Below are 13,007 nucleotides of genomic sequence, written 5' to 3'. Positions count from 1 at the left end.
TCTGGAAATTTCCAGGCTGTTTAAAAGGCACAGTCAACGTAGTGTATATAAACTTCTGACCCATTGGAATTGTGATACAGTGAATTATAAGTGAAATAATCTGTCTGTAAACAATTGTTGGAAAAATTACTTGTGTCATGCACAAAGTAGATGTCCTAACCGACTTGCCAAAAATATAGTTTGTTAACAAGAAATTTGTGGAGTGGTTGAAAAACGAGTTTTAATGACTCCAACCTAAGTGTATGTAAACTTCCGACTTCAACTGCAGATTACCTGAAAATGTTCATTTTAATCATGTATATTGCTTATGTTTGTTTGTTGTGTCTTGATGTGTCTCCCGTGTAGCTGTGGTCTGAATGAACCACATCAGGTAAATTAAAGAAAACAAAATGTTTTATACTGAGCTGAGTTCTCCTCTGAGGTAAAAGTAGAGCCAGCCCGACTGAGTCTGTTCTAGTTCTGATGAGGGGGGCCAGCAGTGTGTTGGCTAGGCTATCGTAATGATGTGTGTGCTGGAAGGAGGGCCAGACAGCAGCTAGGGTATGCTAGCTACAACCGTGCTGTAGCATGAATACTAGACCAGCCTGTTCTAATCATAGTCAGGAGAGAGGCCTTTGTTTTCCAGTACCACCTCTGTCATCTAACTCACATCTCATCAACATCAGACAGGCAAAGCACAGCCTAATCATAGGGAATCAAAGTCATACACTCACTCGCACACAAAGTTAAACGCACGTGCACGCACGCACGCACAAACACACACAACACACACATAAACAGGAAGGGAGAGTCACAGTGAGGGCAGTGTGTCTATGGGAGAGACAGGGTGAAATATGGTGTCATGACTGTCCTGATCAGGTCAGGTTACAGGAGACCACAAACCTACAGATTATCTCTCAACCCCCAACAGAGGAGGAGAGATCTAGGGGTATGAGGATGTGGGGGTTTTATGACCCCTCACGCCCATGATAAATCTTAGGACACAAAGAAATTCCTTTGTCCTCACCATGGAGAACTGGCCTCAGAACATTAAACATGCAATAAAGGGACTTAGGAACAATGGTTTCCGTCAGCCACAATCGTGGTCATGACGAGAGATGGAATATGAAAATGTATGTAATTTTTGTATTGTTATTAAAGGTTAAGAGATGACGTTATTACAAAAACATTGTATCTTTAAGAGTTTTCCAAGTATATGCCTGATGTTTATACATTGTACGTTGTGTGGAAAGTATCCAAATCAAAGAGAACGTTTTGGTAAGGATGAAATGTGAAGTTACTGTCTAAAATTGGATTTGAGTAAAATCTAGGCCTTGCTCTTAACTTGATACGCCCAGAGAATTGCCCTAAAGGCGGTTACGCCCACTTCTGACCCGAGGGTATAAGACATGTGACTGAAGAATGAACTGTAGACTAAAGTGACCCCAGGCTGCAGCCAAGGTCTGAATGGTCAACGAACCCCAAAACGCAACACAAGGTTGAAGACAAAGAAATCCTTTTCTACCCAAGCTATGGATGAGTTGCTGTGTCTAAGCGGGTGAATTCAAGCCGAACCACCTAGCCTCCACTCTTCATCGAATCGTGGTATCTACGCTGTTTCATTCCTACGCTGTGAGCTCTGAGCTACAGAGCTGTCTGTCCTCAGACGACATTATCAGAGAAAGGGGGAGAAATCAGACCTCTAAGCCAAGAAGGACACTGACATCGTGAGGACAACCAGAGAGTTGCGCCAGAGAAGTGCGTCGTTGAAAAGCCTAAACGACCCACGCGGAACCACCTCTCTGAGACCTCCAACACGTAATTACATCATTATATTCTGACCCATAAGAGCGGCAGTTCGGGGCAAGGCTAGGTTTTAAATAAGCATAGCTGACAAATGAACCCAAATGTATATTTCTCTCGTGTACTTTCTTTGTTTCTCTCTCTTTTAAATCCCCATTTTGGGTAACACGTGCCATAGTGTGTTGGCCCGCTATACTAAGTCCTAATCAATAGCCTAGACTGTGTTTTGTGTATGTGTATCTGTATCATCATTTTAGCTTGCTAGTAAATAAATAATCAACTAAGATTGGTGTGGTAAACTCATTGGTGTAGCCCGGGTTCGTGCAGATTCCCGGATTATGCGACGTTCAGAAATGAGACTAGAGGAAATGGATTAATTTAGCGACTGTTGTAAAATCGATATTCTGATATTCTTTGAGTTAATTTGGGAAATAGAAACTCAATAAAACTAATTTTCCCATGGTGCCCCAGGTTAATGAGTTAATAATTGCTTGATTCATTGCTTGATTCATTTAATCACACAATTATAAACAGTTTATCTTTCGATGAGCAACATTAACTAATACAACGTCACGACAATGGAGAGAAAGACAGAGCGAGAGAGACAAATAGAGAGCAACAGAAAGATACGGAAAGAGAGATAAAGAGAGAGACAGACACGGAGAGAGCGAGAGAGAGAGCTCATTGGCTCTTCTGCAAAAAAATTGAATTAGAGTTAGACGCAGCGCAGACGCAGACCCGAGTGACGCAGCGGTCTAAGACACTGCATCACAAAGCTAGAGGAGTCACTGCAGACCCAGGTTCCATTCCAGGCTGTATCACAGCGGTCTAAGACACTGCATCACAGATCTAGAGGAGTCACTACAGACCCAGGTTCCATTCCAGGCTGTATCACAGCGGTCTAAGACACTGCATCACAGAGCTAGAGGAGTCACCACATACCCTGGTTCCATTCCGGCTGTATCACTTCGGTCTACGGCACTACATCGCAGTGCTTGAGGTTTCACTACAGATCAAAGTTTGATCCAAGGCTGTGTCACAACCGGCCATGACCTGGAGTCCCATAGCGCGGCGCACAATTTTTCCAGCGTCATCCGGGTTAGGGGAGGGTTTGACCGGGGGGGCTTTAGTCGGCTCATCGCGCTCTAGTGACTCCTTGTGGCAGACCGGGAGCCTGCAGGCTGACCCCGGTTGTCAGTTGAACAGTGTTTCCTCTGACACATTGGTGCAGCTGGCATCCAGGTTAAGCAGGCAGGTGTTAAGAAGCGCGGTTTGGCCGGTCATGTTTTGGAGGAAGCGTGACTCGACCTTCGCCTCTCCCGAGCCCGTTGGGGAGTTGCAGCAATGAGACAAGATTGTAATTGGATTGAAACTGGATATCAGGAAATTGGGGAGAAAAAGGGATCAAATAGAACAAATGTAAAAAAGCTAGGACTTACAGTATACAGGATAGCACCCTTTACATCAAGACATTCAATCCAAACCTAAAACCTTGATTTTGGACAAAATTACCTGAATTGATTATTTCTACCAAGGACTATCAAGAAAAACTTCTAGCAAACCAAAACCTGCAGAAGAAACACAGCGGAAACCTGGAAATACCATCCAACACAACGCCGAGTGAGTAACGTTCAGTCTGAAGCTACTTCTGAAGCCATGAAGTAAAATACAATAATATCTAGGTCATTTTGTTATATAAAGCTACATTAATTCTATGACAGAACAGACCTGACTGCAACTTCAATTAGCACTGAAGTGTGAAGTGAGATGTGTGAAAATGCTTGAGCCCAACAATGGCAGGAGAGTTTCACAGCCTGCCTCACCCAAATGCAGAGGCCTCTGAAGCCCCCATCTCCATGGCTTCACCCGTGCAGCTATCACAGTACAGTACCCCTTGGAAATTAAAATACTGCATGGAATAAGTACAAAAATAAGCTCCTCAAGGACAATCCAGAGACACTATTTGCTGACTGCTACAAAGAGGGGAACGTTAGCAACCTAATTTCCCACACAGACCATCCCCTGGCATGACACAGTGCTATATTAACCAGACCATCCCCTGGCATGGCGCAGTGCTATATTAACCAGACCATCCCCTGGCATGACACAGTGCTATACTAACACAAACCATCCCCTGGCATGACACAGTGCTATATTAACCAGACCATCCCCTGGAATGGCACAGTGCTATATTAACCAGACCATCCCCTGGCATGACACAGTGCTATATTAACACAGACCATCCCCTGGCATGGCACAGTGCTATAAGAGCACACTACCCCTATGTCATTAGAGAGGGTATTGGCCCAGGGTGGAAACTCAGAATACTAGACATTGAGGAAATTGAAACAACCTCTGTCAACATGTACAAGTCTGGAACAGTAATGGTGCAGGGCAAACTCATGCAGTTTTACGGGATCAAAGAGAGAGCACAGCAGGAAAAGCTCTCTCTCTGTGACGAGTCCCCCATCCTGAGTGAGTCTGATCACACCTCATCCTCAAACTGCCCTGCATACGAGCAGCCCCAAGAGGAGAGTCACCCCCCCCCCCCCCCCCCCCCCTTCACTGAGCAGACCCAGGTCCCACAACTGTACTGCTCCTCCATTGTTGAGAGAGAGACATTTACTGAGCTGGAGAGAGAGATGGTGGAGCTCAGATAGCTAGTCCACACACTCCAGACAGAACAGACCCACAAAACAGAGCAGAACAACAACACCCCCCCAACAAGACCCGGAGGTCTGAAGGTGGAGATGGACGGCTGTCTGAGAGAGATGGCTGCTCTACGGACTAAGGTGAGAGAATTTAAGGAGGAGAGAGAGGAACACATGTCACAGTTAACAGCAGTGAAACAGGAGGGAGAGGAACACATGGCACAGTTAACAGCAGTGAAGGAAGAGGAACACATGGCACAGCTAACAGCAGTGAAGGAAGAGGAACACATGGCACAGCTAACAGCAGTGAAGGAAGAGGGAGAGGAACACATGGCACAGCTAACAGCAGTGAAGGAGGAGGGAGAGGAACACATGGCAGAGCTAACAGCAGTGAAGGAGGAGGGAGTGGAACACATGGCACAGCTAACAGCAGTGAAGGAAGAGGAACACATGGCACAGCTAACAGCAGTGAAGGAAGAGGGAGAGGAACACATGGCACAGTTAACAGCAGTGAAGGAAGAGGGAGAGGAACACATGGCACAGCTAACAGCAGTGAAGGAAGAGGAACACATGGCACAGTTAACAGCAGTGAATGAAGAGGGAGAGGAACACATGGCACAGTTAACAGCAGTGAAGGAAGAGGGAGAGGAACACATGGCACAGCTAACAGCAGTGAAGGAAGAGGGAGAGGAACACATGGCACAGTTAACAGCAGTGAAGGAGGAGGAACACATGGCACAGCTAACAGCAGTGAAGGAGGAGGGAGAACTTAAAGAGACAAATGGCACTGAAGGAGGTGTTGAGAAAACTGAGGTGTGACAGAGAGCAGGACACTCCCCCAGAGAAGCCAGCAGAACAGCCCACCTCAGACCCGGACCACAACCTCAACACCACAATTGGATAGACAACACAGGACCCACCAACCCAACAGACCCCACCCCCTCCTAAAAGTCCCCCTGTCAGCTCCCCCGATAGCCCTCCTGACAACCCCCACACATCCACTGAGGACACACTAAAGCCTGATAGCCCTCCTGACAACCCCCACACATCCACGGAGGACACACTAAAGCCTGATAGCCCTCCTGACAACCCCCACACATCCACTGAGGACACACTAAAGCCTGATAGCCCTCCTGACAACCCCCACACATCCACTGAGGACACACTAAAGCCTGATAGCCCTCCTGACAACCCCCACACATCCACTGAGGACACACTAAAGCCTGATAGCCCTCCTGACAACCCCCACACATCCACTGAGGACACACTAAAGCCTGATAGCCCTCCTGACAACCCCCACACATCCACTGAGGACACACTAAAGCCAGAGATTGTGCTCCTCATTGACTCAAATGGTAAACAACATCACGAAGAGTTATCTATCCAAAACAGAGATTTATGGATAAACCACTTTTCCAATATTTTTGGCTCTATAATAAAAAACAAACTACAAACAACAAAAACATATACATGATCAGTTACAAATCTTAGAATAAGCTATTAAAGACTAACAGAACCCACTGTATTCTCTAATTACATTGAATGAATTACAGGATAAAATACAAACCCTCCAACCCAAAAAGGCCTGTGGTGTTGATGGTATCCTAAATGAAATGATAAAATATACAGATTCCAAATGGCTATACTTAAACTCTTTAACATCATCCTCAGCTCTGGCATCAATATTGGGGCATCTTCCCCAATGGGATATGCATCAACAGCAACCTTGGGAAAATCCTCTGCATTATCATTAACAGCAGATTCGTACATTTCCTCAATGAAAACAATGTACTGAGTAAATGTCTAATTAGATACTATAGCATAGCACTGTATTGTACAAGCCATATGCACTATGCTAAACATAAAATATGTGTCATGCATTATGTTAAATATAGGTCTGATTAAATCAAATAAATAATAAACATACACAGTGTAGTAGTTTGCTGCTAACATACTGTATATGCATAAACAAACAGCACTGTATGAGGACACACAGAGAGATCCAATTATAGAGGAGTTAAGAGAAGCATTGTTACCCTCCGTTGACTCCCACAAACTTGAGGTTCTTCTTGGCTCCTCCTCTGTTCCCCTGCTTGTCAGCAGCACCGTTCTTCTTCATGATGGATTTCAGACCTGAGGGAGGGAGGGAGGGAGGGAGGGAGGGAGGGAGGGAGGGGGGGGAGAAAGAGAAAGACAGACAGAGAGGGAGAGCAAAACAGAGAGAGAGAAAGAGAGAGAGAAAGAGAGAGAGAGAAATAGATTGATTTATTTAAAAAAATACCTGTATTGGCCCAACAGTTACATCACCAAAACAAAAAAACCCAACTTCACTTCAACAGACCGAGAAGTCCAGAAACATGTCCCCCTCCTCGTCCACTGTACATAGAACACCCCTGACACTCTACAAAATCCCTCAGACGGTTCACCAGCACCCCATATACAGTACATGCTCCAGTGTCAGCCGAGCCCGCACCTGCCCCAGCAGCACAGCTCTGGGGTCCGTACACCCCACTCCCTCCAGTGTCAGCCGAGCCCGCACCTGCCCCAGCAGCACAGCTCTGGGGTCCGTACACCCCACTCCCTCCAGTGTCAGCCGAGCCCGCACCTGCCCCAGCAGCACAGCTCTGGGGTCCGTACACCCCACTCCCTCCAGTGTCAGCCGAGCCCGCACCTGCCCCAGCAGCACAGCTCTGGGGTCCGTACACCCCACTCCCTCCAGTGTCAGCCGAGCCCGCACCTGCCCCAGCAGCACAGCTCTGGGGTCCGTACACCCCACTCCCTCCAGTGTCAGCCGAGCCCGCACCTGCCCCAGCAGCACAGCTCTGGGGTCCGTACACCCCACTCCCTCCAGTGTCAGCCGAGCCCGCACCTGCCCCAGCAGCACAGCTCTGGGGTCTGTACACCCCAATCTCTGCATCTCATGTTTTCTGGTCTTCCACATTGCCATTTTTGCCTGCCCCAATAGGTTATTTACTAGACAGTCTCTTCGCCTGTTGGCTTCATTATACCTAGGCCTTCCAACGTATAGGTCCATAGTCAGCCCCAACTCTAGGCCTGTACACCCCCCAGGACAGAAAACAACCCTACCAGCCTGGAACAAGAAGAAAACAGATGCTGCACTGTCTCCTCCTCCCCACAGAACAGACACCCCCTCCGCGCTGATGGATCAAGGTGCAACATCTATCCGTTCGTAGCGCCCTGTGAATAATCCTCCACGCATGTCCAGTGTTGGCCAGAACAAATCATCCACCAGTAACCTCTACAGTTGCTTGACGAGACTCTGTGGGGAGTCCAACACCATCAGCCTGTGCCAGAGCATTGAAGCAGCCAAGCTGTTAATGACAAAAACCATAACCATGAAAGACATCAGTGGCAACAACCACCGCCATTTAGACAACTTAGCCACAACTTTGTCCACCAGCCCCTATCAGTTTATGTCCTGAAACTCTGAGATCCCCAAGAACAGCCCTAAGAACATCATCCCTACTCTGTTCCACTGGAACCCCCCAGGAAGATTAGCAGATCTAACTCTGTTCCACTGTAGTCCCCCTGGAAGATTAGCAGATCTAACTCTGTTCCACTGTAGTCCCCCTGGAAGATTAGCAGATCTTACTCTGATCCACTGTAGTCCCCCAGGAAGACTAGCAGATCTTACTCTGTTCCACTGTAGTCCCCCTGGAAGATTAGCAGATCTTACTCTGATCCACTGTAGTCCCCCAGGAAGACTAGCAGATCTTACTCTGTTCCACTGTAGTCCCACTGGAAGATTAGCAGATCTTACTCTGATCCACTGTAGTCCCCCAGGAAGATTAGCAGATCTTACTCTGTTCCACTGTAGTCCCTTCAGGAAGACTAGCAGATCTTACTCTGTTCCACTGTAGTCCCCCAGGAAGACCAGCAGATCTTACTCTGTTCCACTGTAGTCCCCCAGGAAGACTAGCAGATCCTGCTCTGACCAACTGTAACCCCCAGGAAAGAAGACTAGCAGATCCTGCTCTGTTCCACTGTAACCCCCCAGGAAGACTAGCAGATCCTGCTCTGACCAACTGTAACCCCCCAGGAAGGAAGACTAGCAGATCCTGCTCTCTTCCACTGTAGTCCCCCAGGAAGACCAGCAGATCTTACTCTGTTCCACTGTAGTCCCCCAGGAAGACTAGCAGATCCTGCTCTGACCCACTGTAACCCCCCAGGAAGACTAGCAGATCCTGCTCTGACCAACTGTAACCCCCGAGGAAGACTAGCAGATCCTGCTCTGTTCCACTGTAACCCCCCAGGAAGACTAGCAGATCCTGCTCTGACCAACTGTAACCCCTGAGGAAGACTAGCAGATCCAGCTCTGACCCACTGTAACCCCCCAGGAAGAATAGCAGATCCTGCTCTGACCCACTGTAACCCCCCAGGAAGGAAGACTAGCAGATCCTGCTCTGTTCCACTGTAACACCCCAGGAAGACTAGCAGATCCTGCTCTGACCAACTATAACCCCCCAGGAAGACGAGCAGATCCAGCTCTGACCCACTGTAGTCCCCCAGGAAGACTATCAGATCCTGCTCTGACCCACTGTAACCCCCAGGAAGGAAGACTATCAGGTCCTACTCTGTTCCACTGTAGTCCCCCAGGAAGACTAGCAGATCTAACTCTGTTCCACTGTAGTCCCCCAGGAAGACTAGCAGATCTAACTCTGTTCCACTGTAGTCCCCCAGGAAGACTAGCAGATCTAACTCTGATCCACTGTAGTCCCCCAGGAAGACTAGCAGATCTTACTCTGTTCCACTGTAGCCCCCCTGGAGGACTAGCAGATCCTACTCTGTTCCACTGTAGTCCCCCAGGAAGATTAGCAGATTTTACTCTGTTCCACTGTAGTCCCCCAGGAAGATTAGCAGATCTTACTCTGTTCCACTGTAGTCCCCCAGGAAGATTAGCAGATCTTACTCTGTTCCACTGAAGTCCCCCAGGAAGATTAGCAGATCTTGCTCTGTTCCACTGTAGTCCCCCAGGAAGACTAGCAGATCTTACTCTGTTCCACTGTAGTCCCCCAGGAAGACTAGCAGATCTTACTCTGTTCCACTGTAGTCCCCCAGGAAGATTAGCAGATCTTACTCTGTTCCACTGTAGTCCCCCAGGAAGATTAGCAGATCTTACTCTGTTCCACTGTAACCCTCCAGGAAGACTAGCAGATCTTACTCTGTTCCACTGTAACCCTCCAGGAAGACTAGCAGATCTTACTCTGTTCCACTGTAGTCCCCAGGAAGGAAGACTAGCAGATCTTACTCTGTCCACTGTAGCCCCCCAGGAAGGAAGACTAGCAGATCCTGCTCTGACCCATCTCCCCATAATCAGATACTCACTCTTCCAGTTCACCTTAGCTGATACTGCCCCTCAAACAACACTAAAGCCCTGCTTACCTCTTCTACATCTTCCTCCCCTTTAACAAACACTGTTACATCATCAGCATACAGTAAGCTGACAATAAAACCGACTCTCCACCTACTGCCCCTAGAACTGACAGGCCCTGCAGCCTCTCGCTCAGCCTACACAGGTTCTATAGATAAACAGTAGAGACAATCCGAGAGTGGACACCCCTGCCAAATCCCTCTTCTAACTGGGACTGGTCGGTTCAGCACATCTCCCACATCTACTAGTCCATGCTGTTTCAACATATTGGTTAAGACCACCACCGACTGTGGATGAGCTTCCACCCAGTTCCTATTTAGTATATAATCTGTTGTACAGTTCCAGTGAACATAACTAGGACTCACCATGCAATGCTACATCTACACTGATGGGAATATCTGACAGCGTATCAATCTCTTCCTCCATCCTCATCGGGCAGCTCCACGTAATCCGGAGCCCCCCGGCTCCCCCCAACCCCCTCTCCACCATCCCCCTGCGTGTCTGTAATTACACTGGGAACATCATTCTCCATTGTCTGTAAGACAGGCATATCAGCCTCGGAGTCAATGTTGTCACTGCACTCAGTTACCACTATCAGGCCCGGCCCTGAGCTCCTCATCACAGCAACCTGGGCCACATCAACATTAACCTCATCAACAGTTTGTATGGGGTTGAGTCTGGACCAGGGGTGGAGGCTGGTGCTGCCCCGACCCCCCGGCCCGCTCTCAGATCTGGAGACAGACGAGGATCCATCAGTGCCCTGCTCGCCCGCTCCCTGTGTGTGTACGCCTGCCGCTTATGTCCAATCTACACACAATCAAAACACCTCAGACTATTGTCACATAAACCATGCAGGCTTTCCCTCATACCTCACCTGATACCAAATGTCTAAAGTTTTTGTCGGACTAAAAACATGAAAACCTGCCTTCTGCATCCAACTAATAACTCTCTCATTGGGCTGGCGAATGTAACGTGCGAGCTATCTTATCAGGTCGCCATCGGGAATGAACGCACATTGGATAAAGTAACCCTCGCAGCTGAGGAGAAAAGCAGCGTGATTTGCAAAAAACATAACGTAACACCTGTCTCAACCAGCCGGTTGACAAGACGCTCCTCTTTCAGTAACACCTGTCTCAACCAGCCGGTTGACAAGACGCTCCTCTTTCAGTAACACCTGTCTCAACCAGCCGGTTGACAAGACGCTCCTCTTTCAGTAACACCTGTCTCAACCAGCCGGTTGACAAGACGCTCCTCTTTCAGTAACACCTGTCTCAACCAGCCGGTTGACAAGACGCTCCTCTTTCAGTAACACCTGTCTCAACCAGCCGGTTGACAAGACGCTCCTCTTTCAGTAACACCTGTCTCAACCAGCCGGTTGACAAGACGCTCCTCTTTCAGTAACACCTGTCTCAACCAGCTGGTTGACAAGACGCTCCTCTTTCAGTAACACCTGTCTCAACCAGCCGGTTGACAAGACGCTCCTCTTTCAGTAACACCTGTCTCAACCAGCCGGTTGACAAGACGCCCCTCTTTCAGAAACACCTGTCTCAACCAGCCGGTTGACAAGACGCTCCTCTTTCAGTAACACCTGTCTCAACCAGCCGGTTGACAAGACGCTCCTCTTTCAGTAACACCTGTCTCAACCAGCTGGTTGACAAAACGCTCCTCTTTCAGAAACACCTGTCTCAACCAGCCGGTTGACAAGACGCTCCTCTTTCAGAAACACCTGTCTCAACCAGCCGGTTGACAAGACGCTCCTCTTTCAGAAACACCTGTCTCAACCAGCCGGTTGACAAGACGCTCCTCTTTCAGTAACACCTGTCTCAACCAGCCGGTTGACAAGACGCTCCTCTTTCAGTAACACCTGTCTCAACCAGCCGGTTGACAAGACGCTCCTCTTTCAGAAACACCTGTCTCAACCAGCCGGTTGACAAGACGCTCCTCTTTCAGAAACACCTGTCTCAACCAGCCGGTTGACAAGACGCTCCTCTTTCAGTAACACCTGTCTCAACCAGCTGGTTGACAAGACGCTCCTCTTTCAGAAACACCTGTCTCAACCAGCCGGTTGACAAGACGCTCCTCTTTCAGTAACACCTGTCTCAACCAGCCGGTTGACAAGACGCTCCTCTTTCAGTAACACCTGTCTCAACCAGCCGGTTGACAAGACGCTCCTCTTTCAGTAACACCTGTCTCAACCAGCCGGTTGACAAGACGCTCCTCTTTCAGAAACACAGCCACTGCTTTAGTCATTTGCGAAGAATTTGAAAGATTTTCATATCCAACCTGTTCTCCCACAGCAAAGAAAACATCCTCCACCTTCACATTCAGCTCAGGCATACACCTGATACCGTGGCAGAGAGACAAGGATGGCTTTTCCATGTGAGACACTATCCCCACTCCCACCAAACAGGTCACCCAAGCGACTAACTCACCCAACAATGTAGCCTATATAACCACTCAAATAAATCACATAGAGCTTTCCTGCAGTCAATGACCAAAAGCGCCCTCTTTGGCCTCATGGGTTAAATGTTATTCATATTTTACAGTGACCACCTTTGCCGTGTGGATGGGGGTCATTGTCATCTTATGGGGGCATAGCCATGGTAGCCAAAATAATGGCCTGCCCAGCATTTTTATACATGACCCTAAGCATGATGGGATGCTAATTGCTTAATTAACTCAGGAACCACAACTGTGTGGAAGCACCTGCTTTCAATATACACGTGTCCCTCATTTATTGAAATGTTTCCATTATTTTGGCAGTTACCTGTACATGTTCGTACTGTAACAGACAGGCTCCTTAAAACGGCAGCAGCAATCAAAATGTTTACCACACGTTGGTTTTTGACTCCTCTAATTTCCTCACAGTCACTCTAGCTGAGAGCAATGTGGGCCAACAAACTATGCGTGTGTGTGTGCGCGGCATGTGTTCAGGTTGATGATTATGTGTGTTTGAAGTAGAACATGGGGGGGCCTGGAAGACAATGCTGAGCCTCTGGATACAATTACAACACAACTGAGCTCATTAAATTGTGTGGAAACCCTCACCCCCTCTCGCTGCAAGCTAGCTGACACATACACACACACACACACACACACACACACACACACACACACACACACACACACACACACACACACACACACACACACACACACACACACACACACACACACACACA

General features: G+C 48.2%; 1 protein-coding gene across 4 annotated transcripts in view; it reads right to left on the bottom strand.

Annotated features, from left to right (window-relative positions):
* The window catches only part of kank4 (KN motif and ankyrin repeat domains 4), a 160,162-nt gene that overhangs the window by 46,010 nt on the left and 101,145 nt on the right, over window positions 1-13,007 (bottom strand). For all 4 annotated transcript variants that reach the window (XM_045687830.2, XM_045687829.2, XM_045687831.2 and 1 more), the window contains one exon: window positions 6,470-6,566. In XM_045687830.2, coding sequence (XP_045543786.2) covers window positions 6,470-6,566 — 97 coding nt within the window. The remainder of the gene's footprint in view (window positions 1-6,469; window positions 6,567-13,007) is intronic.

This window comes from Salmo salar, chromosome 10, assembly GCF_965601325.2.
Source record: "Salmo salar chromosome 10, fSalSal1, whole genome shotgun sequence".
Taxonomy (NCBI): domain Eukaryota; kingdom Metazoa; phylum Chordata; class Actinopteri; order Salmoniformes; family Salmonidae; genus Salmo; species Salmo salar.
This window is presented reverse-complemented; position numbering and strand designations above follow the sequence as displayed.